Genomic DNA, 18,902 nt, shown 5'->3' on the forward strand with positions numbered 1-18,902 from the left:
GCATAGCAAGTGGTACCACACCTGGTCACTTCGCTTAAATTCCTGCCCACCTCCTGCTGGCATCTGCATTTCCCACCCACGGGTTCAGTTCAGTTCAGTCGCTCAGTCGTGTCCGACTCCCTGGTTAGGTTTTGAAAGAAAGTACTTCCGGTCTTACAAAAAACCCCGAGGGAAAGACCTGCTAGAAATGGAGGGAAGGGAGAAGAGAAATGGCAGTCCCATAGTCCCGTGGAGAAGGCAGTGGCAGCCCACCGCAGTGTTCCTGCCTGGAGAATCCCAGGGACGGCGGAGCCTGGCGGGCTGCCGTCTATGGGGTCGCGCAGAGTCGGGCACGACCGACGCCACTCAGCAGCAGCAGCAGACGAACACTGCAGAAGGCCGCTCGCCACCCCGGCCTCTCCTTCTGCCCCCGGCCCGGCTCCAGGCCGCGCTCGGGGAGCCTGCCCTAACCCAGGCGGCCGCGCAGCCTGCTCCGACGCTGGCGGCACGGGGTCTGCTGCCCCGGGTCCCCTCTCGCGCGCCACCGGCGGCCACAGCAGCTCGGACGGAAAGCCCACGCTCCGCGCCGACGCCCCGAGAGCGCCGAGGCCTATCGCGGCCGCACACAGCCCCGCGCCCGGCAGGCCTGCGCGCCCGGGCCTCGGGCCGGCGCCGCGTGCGCCCCCGGGGCGCCTCCCCCAAGCGGCCGCGGGTCTGCTCGGCCGGCCCGCAGAAGGGTGCCGTTGTCCCGCCGCCGCGCGCCTGCCGGCCGCCCGCACGGCCCCAGGGCGGCCCCGCGCGAGGCCGCAGGACCCACGCCCGCGAAACCGACCAGCGCGGGCCCGACTGCGCAGGCGCGCGGCCCCGCGGCGGGCTCCGCGCCGCGCCCCGCCCCGCCGGCCGCCCTCCCGGCAGGCCGCGCGGCCCCGCTGCACGCCGGGAGTTGTGGTCTCTGCGCGCGCGGGCGCGGCGCGTGGCAGGAAGCGGAAGCGGAAGCGGCCGCCGCGGCGCCAGCACTGACGTGTCCCTCGGCGAGGCGCGGCGCTCCGGAGCGGGCCGGGCGGCGGCGGAGCGGCACTCGGAGCGCGACCCGGAGCCGAGCAGCCGGCGCCATGGGCAGTGAGTCCCGCGGGGCGGCGCGGGCGCGGGCGGGGCCCCGCTCGGCCGGCGGGGAGGCGCCCCGGGCCCGCGCCCCGCTCCCCGGGGCTCACCTGCTCCTGTCTCTCCCCCGCAGTCAAGTTTCTGGAAGTCATCAAGCCCTTCTGCGTCATCCTGCCCGAAATCCAGAAGCCCGAGCGGAAGGTGAGTTGCAGCGAGGCTCGCGGGCGCTGCCGCACGCCCCGAAGCGGCCCCGACGCGCCGGGTGGACGCCCCGTCCCCCGAGTCCGGGCCGGGTGGCGTGCTTTCCCCGAGCCGCGCCGGGCTTCGGTTGCAGCGTCCGCTGCGGACGTGCCTCGGGTGGCCCGAGCCCGGGCTTACGCTGCCCCGGCGGACCCCGGCCTGAGAGAGGCAGGCCTCGAGAGCCTCAGACCCTCCGCTGGGAGCGCATCGCCGTCTGTCCCCTTTCCCGGAGACGCTCTTCTTGTCCAGCTGCTGCAGGGAGTTGAGAGCAGTCACTTTACTGTGTGTGACTGAGTTTGTCCCTTTCCCGTGTGCCTTCACTGTACCGAGAATGGGGGCAGAGTGTGAGCCCGGTCTTTACAGCAGGCTCGGTGAAACATGGGAAGATAGCAACGCAGAGCTCTGATGACTCTCTGTCAAGAATATTTGCACGTGCACAGCTTCAGGCCCAAACAGAGAGCTGCCAGTGTAAGCGAAGCCATTAAACGAGGGAGAAAAGCTTCACCGGGTTCTTACGGACAATTAGTAGGAATATATGTTTGTCCTCACATTCTTTGCATCTCCTCCACAGATGTGCTGGCTTTGATGGGGTGATGTGCAAAGCTGTGTGTGCGTCCCCATCACACACACAGAGGGCCTGGCTCTGGAGGCAGGCTCGCCTGGGATCCACCCTCACACACCCTCCTCATGTGTGACCTTGGCCCTGTGTGTAACTGAGTATGGTGGGAGAGCAGTAGGAATGTGTGCAGGGTCCAGCAGTAGCTCCAGAAGGGATTCGCTCTGGAGGACATTGTCTGATGGCAGCCGTGAAGGGAGAACAGAAGTGTCCTTGAAGGAAGGAAAGGAATTCCAGTGGCATAAGGAGTGTGGCTCAGAGGTTAAAGCGTCTGCCCCCAATGCGGGAGACCCGGGTTTGATCCCTGGGTCGGGAAGATCCCCTGGAGAAGGAAACGGTAACCCACTCCAGTATTCTTGCTTGGAGAATCCCATGGACGGAGAAGCCTGGTAGGCTACAGTCCACGGGGTCGCATAGAGTCGGACACGACTGAGCGACGGAACGGAAAGGAAGGAGTGTGGAGTCTGCTAAGGCAGAGACCAGTGGGTGGGAGGGTGTTGGGTATTGATAGAGCAGAAAGGGCGGGCAGGGAGCCAGACAGATTAGAAAATTGCTTTGGGGTAGGGTAGAGGTTGCGAGGATTCTGTCAAAAGCGTGAACTCCGGAGGCAGGGGAGGCAAACCTGGGGTAGTGCTTGCTGTTTGGCTGTTGAATTTGGCTGCTTCCACGAGAGGAGACCTGGTTATCTAGGAATGAGGATTCCGGTGAGACTTGCCCACTCTCTTTCTCCGTAAAGAATCATTTCTAGCTTGTTTGTGACCGGTCAGCCTGACAGGGTGTTGCTCTCCTTGTCTGTCTCCTGATTTCTGGGTGGGTATGGGTGCAGGGAGCATTCTCAAGAGGAAGAGTTCCGTGGACTCCGCCCAGCTACGCGTAGAGTGTCTCAGCGGCCGACCCGCCCACCACGGCGCGGTTGTCCTCTTGAGCCCTGTCCACAGTGATGAGTGCAGAGGCGCTGTCGCCCTGTGCTGACCAGAGATCTGTGGCTCTGGCTCTGTGCTCACTTAGAACAAAGCTTAAAAAGTGTACGCTTTTGTTCACTTACTACCTTCTCTCACAAGGTGTTTCTGTGTTAGGATTCTCAGTCCACAGAGTAACTCCTGTGTTCTCTAAGCCTTTAAAGCCGTTCATTCTTGCTGCGCAGGCTGCAGGTGCTGTGAAGACACTTGGGTTTCAGAGCAGAGGGGGCTTGGGCAGGGCGTCTCAGCTTCCCCAGTGATGGTTCTCCGTCATCTGTAAAACGATTCTGAACAGTCACCTATCCTACTGACACACCTGAGGAGATGGGACAACTCTTGTTAAACGGACGCTACCGGTAATTAGTCGGTTGAACGTGTAGTTCTCCCTTCTCCTCCAGTATATATTGCAACATTTTACCCTTAATTCATGGAGAATGCACAAAGAAACACGGGTTGCAGATTAGTTGACTCCAGCATAGCAAGATTTTGTCCATTACAAAACCCTTCCAAGTGAGAAGTGATGCTCCTGTGCTGCAAGGGCGGGTCTGGTTTAGGGACCTTTCTGTTGCAGCATTCTTGGATTGTGGGTCAGATCCTACACTGTTCATTGCTGACGGTTAAGAGCGCAGGCTTTGCACTCAAATCCATTACAGCTGTGGGATCTGAGACAAACTTGAAAGTGAAGTGACTCGGTTGTGTCTTTGCTTCCCCACGGACTGTAGTCTATCAGGCGCCTCCGTTCATGGGATTTTCCAGGCAAGAGTACTGGAGTGGGTTGCCATTTCCTTCTCCAGGAGATCTTCCCAGCCCAGGGACTGAACCCGGGTCTCCCGCATTGGAGGCAGACGCGTTACCGTCTGAGCCACCAGGGAAGCCCATTTTTCTAAGCTTCAGTTTTCTTGTAAAACAGCAAGGATAGCGTCACGCTGTGTGAAGATCGAACGAGATGACGTATATGCAGGTCTCCGCATCTGTGCCTTGTTTGCAGAAAGGCTTCCTAGGTGGCTCCGTGGTAAAGAGTCTGCCTGCAACGCAGGAGACGTGGGTTTGATCCCTGGGTCGGGAATGTCCCTGGAGGAGGAGATGGCGATCCACTCCAGTGTTCTTGCCTGGGAAATTCCATGGCCAGAGGAGCCTGGCGGACTACATTCCGTGGGATCACAGAGAGCTGGATGTGACTGAGCACACACTCGTGCACACAGAAAGCATGCAGTCCACACACTTAGCTTTGGTGCGCAGTGTGGAGTGTCCAGGGTCTGCTTTTCCGTGAGCAGAGACAGGCGTCTGAGCAGATTCCACCTCTGTTGGTTTGCTTCTGGAGCTAACTGGCCATTGGTTAGCTTGCTTCTGGCGCTGACTGGCCGTCTCGCCCCGCCCTGCCCCGCCGCAGATCCAGTTCAAGGAGAAGGTGCTATGGACAGCCATCACCCTGTTCATCTTCCTGGTGTGCTGCCAGGTGAGCCCGGGCCGGGGGGTGGGGTCCGGGCGGGGTGTGGGTGGGCCGGAAGCACGTGCCTGGCTCCTCTCTGCTTGTTTCCAGATCCCACTGTTTGGAATCATGTCTTCAGACTCAGCCGACCCTTTCTACTGGATGAGGGTGATCCTCGCCTCCAACAGAGGTACGGCTGGCCTCTGTGCCCCCGGGTGTGGGGGCTTGACTGGCCGCCCGCAGCTACATTACAGGCGTGGCTCTAGATGGAGTCCAGAGTGTTTGCAGAGAGTGTTAGCGTGCTGTGCTAAAACAGACCTAGTGAGTGCTAGGTCCATCGCCGAGCATGTCACCCTATTCAGAACTGCTCTGTATGCAGCACAAAACCTGTAAAGAAGATAAGTCTACATGGCAGAGGTTTTTATAAAACGTGGAGAGCCTAGGATGCTTTTTAAACAGCTGAAATGATGGCATGTCTATCTTTTTTCTGTTTTGATAGCATTCTTTGGAATGTGTATTTGTTTCTCTGCTGTGTCTTGCCCGTATCTGCAGGTTATATGCGCCCAAAGTAATCAACGCATAAACAGTGTACTGTATACGCTAAACAGCTACCTATTTGGGGTGAGGGGGGGATTTTGAATGTTTATGCTGATACTGCTTTTGATTAACTCGTTTTAAAAATATGGTTCAAGTTCTAAATCAGTTGGAAGTATAGCTTGTTTTAGTATAATGGATATAGAGGTTTTCTCGAAACTAGATACAGTTGTATGGCCCTCATCTCCAGAATCTGAAAATTATTCTAATGTTATCCTTTTTTGTTAACCAATGAAGAGACAAACCTATCTTATCTCTGTACAACCAGCCTGAATCTGTTTTTGTGAATTTAAATGTAGCAATCAGTTTTAATGCCATGTGACTTCCTAAACAGAATGTTGCCTAGCGGACTGAACAGAATGAATTGACTCACCCTCTCATTGCTGATATCTGGGGGCTATTCTCTGAATTGGATGTGGATGGCAGACTGAAGCGCATTGGGCTTCTGCTGGGGCACACAGGCCAGCTGCGTGCGGTCATTTTCTTAGCGTCTGGCTTCTCCACACTGACTTCGACTGTGTTTCACCCCCTCCCTAAGGCACGCTGATGGAGCTGGGCATCTCTCCCATCGTCACCTCTGGCCTCATCATGCAGCTCTTGGCTGGCGCCAAAATAATCGAGGTTGGTGACACCCCGAAAGACCGAGCCCTCTTCAATGGAGCCCAGAAGTGTAAGTGGGATTTTAACTGATGTTCAGATGTCTATAGTTGAGAATTTGAATTTGCTATGAAGTTTGGGTCACCAAATATTGGTTTGGGGTTTTTCGGTGGCGGGGCTGGTTGTCTTTGGCGGGAGTGGGGGCATCATTGCTGTAAGCCCCTTGGCCCTCCAGCCCTGTGTGGCCTGTGTCAACAAGAGGCACTTGGGAAGGGCTGGAGCAGGCAGACGAAGGGTGTCGCTGCCCAAGGCCGGAGGGCCCACCCTCCACCATCACCCTGCCCTTCCCACTGAGAAGCAGAGGTGTGGTAAGAATTCATTTGAATATTGTGTGAAAAACCAGTGAGTGCCTAGCCAGTGGTAGTACCTGGCAGGGTGGTTTTTCTCCTTGTGGGAGTTTAAGAGGAATGATGGTCCTCTCAGCTTAGCTGTGCCGTGTACCAGCTGTGTGACTGGGCAGTTAGATGCAGCTCGTGTCCCAGTTTCTTTACCTTTGTAAAAATGGGGATAATGATATTTTCCTGGTAGTAAATCATAAGCAGCACTGGTAACAATGACCAGGCATCAGAATTAACCAAGTTAAGCCTGACTGTGGATTGACAGGTATTAATCAGGAAATAATAATTGCACTTTCCTACCTGGCCGTATTTCCTTCCACACCAGCATGTTTTAAGATCTTAAGTTAGTAGGTTAAAGTGTTGAGCACGAAGACTAATCTAGTTTAAACTTGTCGGTTTCAGACACAAATCAGGATTTTAAAATATATATGTGCGTTATTTTTCAGAACTATAGATCAGCTGGTTTCTCTTTGGTCTTGGACTTTGTAAAAAAATTTTTTCTGCCTTAAGAATTTGGTCTTATTGAGCACTTTTAAAACGTCAAAAAGGGACTATACATGACAGGCACTTTGGGGTAGAATATGTTTCTTTTGGCGGGGGCGGCAAACTGAGCCGAAAAACTGGAGTTGAGTCCCAGTCCCATACTGCAAGGTCCATGCAGTATCGTGGAATCCAGCAAACGTGTGAGATTCTGTTGTGCATCCCGGTGGAATGCAGTGAACGCTACAGGATACAAGACTGTGCGTGAAAAGGAAAGCTTCCTTCAGGGGAGATTGAGTGAATTGGTGGCATGATGCAAACTGGGAAGGCGCGCCTGATGGCCGAGTTTGTGTTCTGTGCCCTGAAACACGAGCCTGTTGGGTGGCCTGGGCGTGTGCTCCTGGAACCCGGGCCCCGATGATGGCTTCAGTGTGGCGTGCAGGATGGGGACGTCCCTGAGCTGTGCTCACGTCTGTTGTAAGGAGCCGGGTGGTGACTTCAGGCCTCTCCCTCCGCCCGTCACTGGAAGGGGTCGCACCGAGGAGGGGTGGGTCTAGAGCGCACCTGAGCTTTTGTCCCGAGTTTGTGTTGCCGCGCGTTACTGTCACTGTCCACGTGGTTGTCCAGCGTTTCCTGGCCGAGCTCCCTGGGGGCAGGGTCTGTTGTCCCCACCTTTGTCCTCCTGGCACGGAGTTGGCGTCTGGTCACCATGTCCTCCAGGACCACGCGCTGGCCCCTGAGCACGGCTCCCCTCTCGCCTGCAGTGTTCGGCATGACCATCACCATCGGGCAGTCCATCGTGTACGTGATGACGGGGATGTACGGGGACCCGTCCGAGATGGGCGCCGGCGTCTGTCTGCTCATCACCATACAGGTAACGCTGGGCCGGCACCCCCGGCTGAGGCACCCTCACACCCACCCCTGCTCAACAGCAGATCTGAGGCAGGCGAAGAGAAGCTTCCTGAGAAGAGGCCCCGGCCCTGGGTTCCCTTCTGAGTTCACAGAGGAGCCCCCCACGGCTGGCCTGCCCTCTGCCTTCAGGGCTTCCTGTCAGAGAAGCCAGCTCCCAAGGAAGGGTAGAACCATGCTGTGGGGAGCAGTCATGCAGTCTCTTGAGGTGTCTGTACGTTTTTATTTTTTAATGCCGACAGCTCTTTGTGGCTGGCCTGATTGTCCTGCTTCTGGACGAGCTTCTGCAAAAGGGGTACGGCCTGGGCTCTGGCATCTCCCTGTTCATCGCCACGAACATCTGTGAGACCATCGTGTGGAAGGCGTTCAGCCCCACCACCGTCAACACTGGCCGAGGTGAGGCCCCGGCGCCCCGTGGACGGGGTTCGGTGAGCAGCACCCATGCTCCCCCGTTTCACAGGAGAGGCGCCCCGTGGACGGGGTTTGGTGAGCAGCACCCGTGCTCCCCCGTTTCAGGGGACAGGCGCCCCGTGGACGGGGTTCGGTGAGCAGCACCCGTGCTCCCCCGTTTCAGGGGACAGGCGCCCCGTGGACGGGGTTCGGTGAGCAGCACCCGCGCTCCCCCGTTTCAGGGGAGAGGCGCCCCGTGGACGGGGTTCGGTGAGCAGCACCCGCGCTCCCCTGCTCCCCCGGTTCAGGGGACAGGCGCCCCGTGGACGGGGTTCGGTGAGCAGCACCCGCGCTCCCCTGCTCCCCCGTTTCAGGGGACAGGCGCCCCGTGGACGGGGTTCGGTGAGCAGCACCCGTGCTCCCCCGTTTCAGGGGAGAGGCGCCCCATGGACGGGGTTCGGTGAGCAGCACCCGCGCTCCCCTGCTCCCCCGTTTCAGGGGACAGGCGCCCCGTGGACGGGGTTCGGTGAGCAGCACCCGCGCTCCCCCGTTTCACCGGAGAGGCGCCCTATGGACAGGGTTCGGTGAGCAACACCCGCGCTCCCCCATTTCAGGGAAGAAGATCAGTTTTAGGTACATCGCTTCTGATTTTTCTGTGTGTGTATCTGTAAGGGTTTTGAAGATACAGGTTTCTGCTGACACCAATGTGTCAGTTGCATTTTTCACCTGGAGAGCACATTGTAAACACCGGCCCCGCCGGGACAGCCCACCCCGCCTCACTTAGCACAGCCTGGCCGTCACTGCATGGACAGGGCAGCTGTCCCAGCAGGGCTTCCCTGGTGGACACCCAGTTGCTTCCAGCCTCTGCAAGGGGCAGCTTTGTAAAAGAGGCAGGGATGTGGGCGCTCGCAAGCTGAGCTGAGATCCTGGCCACACCCTTGGCCACCAGGATTAAATGACAAATAACATGAGCTCACGGGGCTCCAGGCTCACAGCAGTTACATGGTGGATGTGAGAAACTGCCAGGTTACAGAGGGTGTGCTCACGGAAAAGTCCTGAACGCTCAGGGAAGTATGACTTCCTCGGAGAGGTTTTTCATCACTAAATGCGTTATCCACTCAGGGGAGGCCCAGGAGAAGCAAATGTTGGCGCACATTTGACTGTTTCCTTTGAAGTAAGTGCCGGAAGCAGTCCCTGGCTTCCAGAAGCCACATAATCTCGTCGTTAGACTGAACTAGGTCCCCACACCAGCGAAGGCCGCTCCTGCTCTTTTCCTTGAGCCGCTGGTGGGCGCGCTCTGCTCCCTGGCTCTCTTCCTGGCTCTGCTGCTGGCCTGCCCCCACAGACGCACTCTCGTGGGGGGCGTGAGCTCTGACAGCAATCAGCCGTGTGTGCGCACACGCGTCTTCCCCTCGGCTTGGCTGTTGGGGTGAGGAGCAGAGAGCCCGAGCCTACCTTGTCTCGACAGCTTGACCACAGCTGGGTGCTGTGCTGCCATGGAGCTCCCAGGGACGTGGGGTGGGCAGCTCTGAGCCCCTCAGGCAGGACCCCTTAAACTGGAGCTCCACAGACACAGCCGTCAGACGTTGAAAGTGTTAGTCACTCGGTCGTGTCTGCCTCTTTGCGACCCGATGGACTGGAGCCTGCCAGGCTCCTCTGCCCATGGAACTCTCCAGGCAAGAATACTGGAGTGGATTGCCATTTCTGGATGGCGTTTTCTTGACCCAGGGATGGAATGCATGTCTCCCACGTTGCGGGCTGACTCTTTACTGGCTGAGCCATCAGGGAAACCTGGTGTTCCATCCGCCTGATGGCCATTGACCCACAAGCCACAGAAGTAACATCAGTTAATTCAAAAAGGAAGACTGGCCCCCCTCTGCAGGTTGAAGTCTGCAGAACAGAAACGAGGGCCGCGAGGCCTCACTGTGGTTCCCAGAGCAGGCACCGAGTGTCAGGGAGCTGATCCTGGTCTCGGTTCTGGCCGCCAGGATGCTTGGGGCTGCCCTGAGCTCCTCCCGCTACCTTCGCCCGTAACAGGAATGGAGTTTGAAGGCGCCATCATCGCGCTGTTCCACCTGCTGGCCACCCGCACCGACAAGGTCCGAGCCCTGCGCGAGGCGTTCTACCGCCAGAACCTCCCCAACCTCATGAACCTGATCGCCACCATCTTTGTCTTTGCGGTGGTCATCTATTTCCAGGTGCGTCCAGAGCCAGCCCTGGGGAGTTAGGAGGGTCTGCATTTCCGATGCCCACACCCCAGGGGTGGTGTGAACCATCGTGTAGCAGTGAAGTGAGCAGGTGGCATTTGATGGAGTGAGTTCCATGGACTTACGGGAACTTGCCTGAACTAACAGGCTGAGGCAGATCTAACATTTCACTGTCTTAATTCAAGAGAAGTGAGAGTGCTCGAGGTCTGAGACCTTCCTGCTGCTCACCTGAGGTTTGCAGGCGCTACAGGCAGTTTCCCTGTCCTCGCAGGAGCTGTCAGCTCTTACATTGTGAGTCTGCGTGACTTGCTTCTGGACAGGAGGCCTCAACTGCCTATTGCTTTGCTATAGTTGGACTCATGTTTGTCTTCTTCGGTCAGCTGTTCTGTGTCCTGACATACAGGTGTTTATACCACCAGGTGCTGAGGACTGAGCACGTCTGCTCCTTTGGTCGATGCTGGTTAATGACAAGTTAGCTCCTTAGGGTCTTGGGGTTTGATTATTGAGATTTTATATTAACTATTCTGAACTCCGTTCTAGGCAATGGGAGAGTGTTTAAAAAAAAATACGTAAAGGAAGCCCTTTTTATTTTCCAAGGGTTTCAGAGGGAAAGGTGATGTTAATAGAAAAGCAGAGAAGCCTAGCCTTTCTGCAGTGAGTGAGCCATCCGAGAAGGGCCCTGCTGGATGTGGGCTTGTCCGGGGCTGCCGTGGGAGCAGGGGAGGGTGCTGACGAGCCACTGATAGCTCTTCCTGTGTACCCGTCATGCAGTGGACTTTGTTTTTTGACAGAAACACTGCTGTGCTTGGGTGCATTTTAAGCAGCTTTTCTGGACCCTTCTGTCCATTTGCTCCTGAGTGTGGTTGGGGGGGTGGGGCGTGGAGGCCCTGGGTCTGAGCCCTGCGCGAGGCTCGAGTGCAGCAGTGAGAACCTCGCTCTGCTTGGCTCCTCAGGGCTTCCGTGTCGACCTGCCCATCAAGTCGGCCCGGTACCGGGGCCAGTACAACACCTACCCCATCAAGCTCTTCTACACATCTAACATCCCCATCATCCTGCAGTCCGCCCTGGTGTCCAACCTGTACGTCATCTCCCAGATGCTGTCCGCCCGCTTTAGTGGCAACCTGCTGGTCAGCCTGCTGGGCACCTGGTCTGTAAGTACAGCGGCTCCAGGGCCCACGCAGGGCCGGACACTGGTGCGTAGGGCTGTGGCTGGGCCGTGCTGGCTCACGACCAGGGCCTCGTTCCCCCGAGATGCTTTCTGGTTGTGCCTGTCGCAGATCAGTGACGTTTCTTCGGGGTGGGACAGCTGCGCCGAGGGCCCCTGCTCGGAACCGTTTCTGTGCTGAGGTGAGGTGAGGTGTCGCACGGCACTCACCGCTCTCTGAAACTCCCCCAGGACACTTCCTCCGGTGGGCCGGCGCGGGCCTATCCCGTGGGGGGCCTTTGCTATTACCTGTCTCCGCCCGAGTCGTTTGGCTCTGTCCTGGAAGACCCCGTCCACGCCGTGGTGTACATCGTGTTCATGCTGGGCTCCTGCGCCTTCTTCTCCAAGACGTGGATCGAGGTCTCAGGCTCCTCCGCCAAGGACGTGAGTAGGAGTCAGTCCCTGGGAGGTGGTTCACGCAGAACCAGCGTCCTTGCCTGCAGCTGGCATGAGGGACTTGGCTCGGCCCTCCTGGGATGCGCCTGTGAACACACACGGCAGCCAGTCCTTGCTAGAGCCAGTTCCAAAGCGTTAGCGACCGTGGCAGGACCCCGGGGTAAACTAACCCTGCTCGTCTGGGAAGCAGCAGGCAGAGTAAACTTGCTGCCCTTCCGCCTTCTTGGCGGTTTCCCAGTGCTGTGAGGGTGCTGGGGGCGCCTGCGTCAGGTGACGTGCTGAGGGTTTGCCTGGCCTTGGGCTCACATTGTCCTCCCGGGCGGGCGTCACACAGGTTGCAAAGCAGCTGAAGGAGCAGCAGATGGTGATGAGGGGCCACCGAGAGACGTCCATGGTCCACGAGCTCAACCGGTGAGTGCCGGCCCTGCGGCGACACGGCCCCGGGCCTCCAGGCACCCATGAGCTACCGGTGCGGCGGGCCAGCTCAGTGCCTGTGGCCCTGCCTGCAGAGGGGCGGCCAGGGCGGGGAGATGAGTGCTGGCGGTGGACAGCGCGGTGAGGGTGCTGACCGGGAGGCTGCGAGCCGGCTTCTCTGGCAGGCTTCTGCAGGGCATTCCAGGAGGAGGGTGGAGGGTCAGGCATCTCAGGGGTGTCTAAGTGCAGGTGAGGTCAGAGAGGCCGGCGGAGGCCGCTAGGAGGGGCCAGTGTGTGGAAGGCCCGTGCTGGAGGCCGAGACCGCCGGGCAGGGCGAGGGGGCTGGACTCGGAGGTGGGCGGGGTGAGGAGGCTGTGGGGGTCTGCAGGCCGCTCCCCTCACTGGGGCGGGGCAGCAAGGTGGCTGTAGTGAGCGCCGTGGACTCTTAGGCCGCCCTGTGTCAGCTCCCTCTCCCCGGTGCGTGAAGGAAGGAACAAGCGTGACTGGTTTCCTGTAGAGCTGTTTTCCAGGACTGGGTTTTGTTGTCGGGGCCAGGTCTGTCCTGGGGACCACAGCTCGCTTGCCTCAACCACAGGAAGTCCGTGTGGCGAATGCCAGGTCATTTTCTGATGCCTAATGGGGTGGGCAGGTTCCTTCACTCCTTTAAGAATTCTCTGACGCCTCTAGATTTATAGTGCTGTTCAGAAGAAATATAACGAGAAGTCGTAAGGAGACATTTTATGTTGCTGTCTTCAAAATCTTTTGTGACATTTTCAGCGTCTCAGTTTGGACCGGTCCTATCTCAGTAGCCGCCAGTGACTTGTGTGCCAGCTTACTAGACGGCAAGCCCTAGTCTCGACCGTTAGGCTGTCTGGGTAGATGGAACCTGACAGGGTTGTGGAGCGACCCTGAGGAGTCAGGGTCCTCAGGCAGAGGTCAGCAGGCTGCTGCACAGCCGCTCCCGCAGCCTGGGTCAGGCCCAAGGACTCCGGGCAGCCTGTGGCTGACGTGCACCCCTCCCCAGGTACATCCCCACGGCCGCGGCCTTTGGCGGGCTGTGCATTGGGGCCCTCTCGGTCCTGGCTGACTTCTTGGGCGCCATCGGGTCTGGAACCGGGATCCTGCTGGCGGTCACCATCATCTACCAGTACTTTGAGATCTTCGTGAAGGAGCAGAGCGAGGTTGGCAGCATGGGGGCCCTGCTGTTCTGAGCTGTGGCTCCCGGACCCGGCAGAGGCGGCATGCCCCACCACGGCCAAGAGGGGACGAGGGAGCCGCGCTGCAGGAGCTCGTCTCAGGCGCTGCTGAGGCGCAAGGACTTCGGTTCAGTCGTGTGTTTGAGTTTCATATTCTTTTCGTTCCACTTTGTAAAGTGCTAGAAATTTTCCAGTTTAAAATTTTGCTTTTCGTTCTGGCATTGGCAGCGGAACTGCAGAAGGCGGGTCTTGCTCAGCTGACTGCCAGAGGCGGGGCTGGGCTGTCAGTGTCCCCAGTGTCCACGTCACTTTTGTGTTAGCCTTTGCACCTTCTCAGTGTTGCCGGCGACTGCAGCAGTCTCGGCGGCCCCCCTCGGAGGGAGCGTCTCATTGGTTAGAAGCACAAATGTTGTTGAAACGTCTCTGTCTCAGGGGGCAGGAGGGCGGGCCCCGGCAACAGGTGGTTTTCTGGTGCCTGAGGGTGGCTCACCGGCACGTGCCCATCACAGTCCGGCCATAACATTTGGTTTAAAACGGTTTCTCTGGAAGACAATCATTTTCCCTTTTGAAGTTAGTTTTTTAGGACAGAGTTTCTTCCAAACTAGAGGGATGAATTTCCAGAAGACCCTCCTGGCCCATCTGTGCGTCTTTCTGTTGGCTGACCTGGTGTCCTTGGTGGTGGAGCCGGGCTGTGAGCCACAGCTCTGCAGCCGTGCCGGGCTGAGCTCAGTTCGTTGTGCGGAGGACCCTGGGCTGCTAGCATTCCAGTTGCCCTTGCCCTCACTGAACTTGCTCTCCGTGCTGCGTCCCCTCCACCCGCCCCTCAAGAGGGGAGCAGCTGTGGCCGGCCCCACACACTACCTTCTAGGCTGAAGACTTCCCATTTATATTTTTTTAGAACATTTTTACTGTGCTTAGGACCAAACACAAGTGAAGTAAATGACGGGATGCCTCTGATCTCCACTGTCACCAGAACCGCCCAGCAGATAGGAGATGGGCTCTAGATCCACGGTGACATCAGGGATTTTTGCTAAGTTTTGCCCATGTTTGATATAAAAAGACAATTATGTCTGAGAGAAATTCTGTTTGCAATAACGGGTGACCTAGATCTTAGGAATTACCACCTTCTCAAAGGCCTTTAGGGAAGCCCCCCTTGGGGACCAGCAGAGTTAGGTACCACAGCCTGAGGGGTGCTCCCTGGAGGGAGCCCCCTGGGTGCGTACTGCCCCTCGGAGACCAAACCTCACCAGCAGCGGGCACTGCCCCTCACCAAACCTCACCAGTACAGAGCCAGTAGAGGTGGCAAGTTTGGCACCCATCTGAGCCCAAGGGGCTCCGAGACCTCACTGACCGTGCTGCCCAGGGAACAGACCAACCGAGGGACAAGGAGACTTGCCCAGCACCACCTGGCAAGTTGACAGCAGAGCCAGGATGGGCCCCAGCCTGTCTCCCCTCGGCCAGGGCACCCACCATACCACACGTGGCCTTGTCCGACCCAGCCCCACGCAGAGACCTGATGCCCCGCAGCCCTGCTGCAGCCTCTGACCACGGCACGGCTCGGGCGTCTGACCCGCAGTCACTGGTCCTGGAGGCAGCTGACCCCGACTTCCAGGGGACTGTCACTGTGGAGGCCCAAGTGGCATAACAGATAAGGTGAATAAGACAAAATAAAGCCAACCTTTTACAGGCTGCCTGCGGGTCTCTTGGTTTTCAGTTGTCGCCGAAGCCAGTGAGAGGAGGGCGTGGGCTCGGCTGCCTTCAGGGGCACAGGGGTGGTGTGGGACTCGAGTCCTAGTTCTGCACGGGGTGCGGGGTGCCCAGGGTTCCCCCTCGACGGGAAGCTGGAAAGCTTCGTTGTCCAGGTGTCTGGTGCTGCGCACGTGTGGGCCCCTCCAGGAACGGGCGGTGGGCCGACTGCTGTGAGCATAGCAGGTTCCCCACTTCCAGGTCCAGGCTAACAGGCTGCTGCCCTCGGCTGTGGCATGTCCTCCCACACCTGGTCGCTGACACACGGTCACCTCGGCGGGTCTCCACTCTGCCCCCAGCACTGGGGGCAGCGATGGCCACTCCCTGGGATGTGCCATGCAGAAGTTTCCAGCAGTGTCCATCGAGCTGAATGGCAGGTGTTTCCAGTGACATGAGCCCGTATTGTGAGCTGTTGCTCTCGTCCAGACAAGGCTTCACCTCCAAGCCCTCCACCCCTGCCTCCTCAGGGGCCCGTGACGACACGTGGACAGGGCCTTCCTCCTGAGCTGTCCACATGGAGCCCTGGCCCTCACCTCATCCAGGAAACATCTCAAGGGGTGTGCCAGCAAGGCAGGTTGGACCCTGGGACCCTTGGAGGGACAGGTGCTTGGGCCTGGCCTGTGGAAGCCGGCACTGAAGCATAAAGACAGGCAGGGTGCCCCGTCACGACCCCCCAAAACTCCATTAGAGGAGCTCCTCCCTGGCGGAGCGTGGCAACCCTCCCCGCCTGGCAGTTGGGCTCCACCTATGGCAGAACAGAGCCCTGGAGCCCCCTGCCCTCACTCCCCACTCGGGGACTTTCCTGGAGGGTGGGCTCTCTGCGGGGCAAGGAGGGGGTGCCTGGGGAAGGCCGCCCACCCCTCCACGTAGGAGCCTCCTGGGGTGCGCCCAGCCACCCTGCTCCAGGCCCACTGCCGCCCTCCACCCCTGCCTGTCCCACACCCTCCTTGGCCTGCTCCTGCCGAAGGCCTTAACTGGGCCCAGTTCCCCACCAGGCTAAGTCCTTAAGAAGCTCGTGCAGGGGAAATGGGTGGGCGTGTGTTCCTGTCCAAGGGTCAGCAGAAGGCTCTGCACTGGAGTCAACCCCTGCTAGCGCCCGATTCCAGACAGTCCTATGGGGACCCTTGGGCTGTGCCCCCCAACTCCCCTGCCCTGAAACAGACCCGGGGGAGGAGGGGGTGGGCATCGCACTGCCCTGAACGGTATGTACATGAAAATGGATAAAAACGAGAAAAGTGCAAAGGAGCGGAGGCGCAAAGTCTCCCTAATAAAAATGCTAGAAAGCAGAAGGCGGCTGATGGCAGGAGGCAAGGGAGAATGTTAAAATCAAAAGCCGGGTTGAGTGCGGTTCCCTTGGACCCACGCTCCTTCCTTGCCCCTCCGTGGGCTCGTCTCCATAGTGGGGCAGGAGGGTCGGACCCAGCCGCCGGCCTTGGCCACCCCGGCTGAGGCGGGACGGGGCGGCGGCGCCGTGCGCGAGCGCCGCGTGGGGGCGCCGTGGCCTCGCAGAGGCGGGGGGCGCGCGGCCGGCCGGCTGCAGAGACCCCGGAAAGGGCAAGCGGGGCCTGGAGCGAGCCCGGCCGCTGCTCGCCCCCGTCACCTCCTCGGGGAAGCGCTCCCGGCCGCCCCCGCAGCGCCGGCTCGCGCTCCTGCCCGGCCGCGTGCGGCGGGCTGTCTGGAGCCCGTGTACGCCCTCGCGCACGGGGCCAGGGGAGAACGCAGGCGATCGGGCCAGACCGCGGGGCCCCGCGGAGAGGCCGGCGGCCCGCGGGCGGAGGCAACGGCGGTCCCCGCGCCCAGCCCTCGCGCAGGGCGGCGCACGCGTGTCCTGGGACCGCCGGCCCCGCGCGCGCGCGCCCCCCGCACCGCCGCGTCCCCATTAATCACACGGCGACGGCGGTGTCGAGCGGGCGGCCGGCGGGCGCCCGGCGGCGCATCTTATCGCGCCGGCCCAGCCGCCGCGCGCGCCGCCCATTGATCGCGCCGGCCGGGCAGGGGTCAGCGCGGGCCGGCGCCTGACAGCGCATCCATCGCCGCAGACGCGCGCTGACGGCGGCCCGGGCGGCGCGGCCTGGCCATTAATCACCGCGCCTGCCGCGAGTGACGGCCGGGGTGACAGGGCCAGCCGGCGACAGCCAGCCCTGCGGCGGCCCCGGCACCTCTTCCCCGGTACCTGCTGTCCCCAGGGAACGGACGCAGGATAAGGACTGGACGAGTGGACCCCGTTCTACTCCCAGCGGGCCTGTTTCCAGACGCCAAAGGGCAGGGCTAGGCTGGGACGAAGCCGGAAACCAGCGCCCCCATCCCCGTTGCCCAGCCCTGACTGCACCTCACTGAGGAGGGGGCCAGGGGGCAGCGAGGGCCGGCACACGCTTCCTGGGAGTAGTGGACATTGAGGAAAAGGCCCAGACCCCTGCCGGCTCTCTCCACTCTCCAGCCTGTGGGCCTAACTGACGGGTCCAGCTGCAGAGGACCTCCAGCCTTCCCAGGACGAGCTGTCGGGACCGGGAGGGGCAGGGCCCAGCGCCCAGCCATTTCTGGCTCCTGTTGGATGAAGTGTGGCCTCCTCCTCCTCCAAGAGGGACAGGGGTCGGGACTCTTCACTGAATCTCAATAAATGGAGTGCCTGATACAGCCATACCAGATGCCCCAAGTCCGCAACCAACCCATTTTCCAAACCAAACCTCAAGAACCAGAGGGATCAAGGGCAAGGGTCAAAGACAACCTAAGCTGCGCCCCTGCCTGCCGGGCCCCCCGGACCCCTGCTCCTGCCCACCTGCCGGAACCCTCCAGAGCAGGCGCTGCTCAGGCTGGTGCAGATGCTGTGGGGCACCCATGTCTGCTGCTCTCCTGGGCAATGCCTGCAGGGTCTGAGACGGTGGTGGGGGGCCATCAGGGAACGCACCCCCACCACTGTGGCACTCCATTTTATTAGAAAGACGGTTGAGAAAGGTCTGCTAGCCAAGAAGTCGCCATCACCTGTTAAGTTCTGAAAACCAGTATCCTCTCAGAACCACTCTTGGGGGTGTAAGCTAAGAGGTGTGGCGGTGAAGAGACGTGCGCTGGGAAAAAGGAAGCAGAGACGCCCCTTCTAAGCCCTCAGGCCCCGGGCCCTCACTCGCATTCCTGGCCATTAGCACAGGAGCAGGGAGCGGGATACAGGCAGCTCACCCATCTGGCTTGCTGGAAGGCACCCAGGACAACCTGGGACCAGAGCATGGAAGATTAGCCACTTCCTACCAACAGCCCTCTCCCTGCCTCACGTTAATATTACAACAATTTTTCACGTCGGAGCTGAAATAGTGCAAAAAATGGGGCTGCTGTAATTGTTGGTAGATTGTGTGTCAGCCAGATAAGATGTAACAAATATTTCCCTCCCTACCAGGGTCTGTTTCCCTCTTGGTAATGGATGGAGAAACTTCTCATAGTCGGCAAGGGATTGATCGTAAAAACTTCACCTGGAAGATTAATGTAATAATCACAAGCTTTGCTGGTAAAAATAGGAGGGAAATTAAAATAACCCAGCCTTCCTACCTGTCCAGACCCGTCTCCCTCACTGTGAGTGCCGACGGACGAGCAGGCCATCTCTCTGGGCACCACCAAGGCCAGGAGACCTGGGGAGTCTGAACAGGGGGCAGTGAACACACACGCCCATCCTCCCCAGGGCTCGAGGGCCCACCCCGCGACCGCTCGGCACACTGAGGAGCACAGCCTCCAACCACCTGCCCAATCGTCACTAGCTGGGCAAGGGACCCCCCAGTCCAATCCTGGGGGGCTGCTGCGAGCACGCGGAGGAGGCGCACAGCATCGCGGCCAACAGGGCGAGCTGTCGCCGCGTCTTCATCTGCGGTTCATGCTTCTGTGGGTCCAGGCTTAAGCTGGGAGACCAGAGATGTGGGCGCGGACTCAGGGGAGAGGGGTAGCCAGTTCAGGCCAGCGCGCATGGCCCTGGCCTCAGGAAGCACCCCACCACCCCTCCCTGTGCCCACTTCCCTCACACCCCCCACCTCAGAACCCCCATGCTGGGGAGCAGCAGGGCCCACACAA

At 59.5% G+C, this 18,902-nt stretch overlaps 1 protein-coding gene across 1 annotated transcript; it reads left to right on the plus strand.

Moving 5' to 3' along the window:
* The first annotated feature begins 951 nt into the window (after positions 1-951).
* SEC61A1 (SEC61 translocon subunit alpha 1) lies at positions 952-14,798 on the plus strand. The gene is made up of 12 exons (XM_055413436.2): positions 952-1,098; positions 1,214-1,281; positions 4,286-4,351; positions 4,436-4,514; positions 5,457-5,588; positions 7,158-7,267; positions 7,545-7,698; positions 9,730-9,890; positions 10,853-11,050; positions 11,296-11,487; positions 11,834-11,910; positions 12,938-14,798. Exons 1-12 carry the CDS (start codon positions 1,092-1,094, stop codon positions 13,122-13,124), a joined length of 1,431 nt encoding a protein of 476 aa, XP_055269411.1. The 5' UTR covers positions 952-1,091; the 3' UTR covers positions 13,125-14,798.
* Positions 14,799-18,902: the final 4,104 nt, after the last annotated feature.

This window comes from Moschus berezovskii, chromosome 24 (assembly GCF_049115385.1).
Source record: "Moschus berezovskii isolate FMDL1 chromosome 24, NW_MosBer_1.0, whole genome shotgun sequence".
Lineage (NCBI taxonomy): Eukaryota > Metazoa > Chordata > Mammalia > Artiodactyla > Moschidae > Moschus > Moschus berezovskii.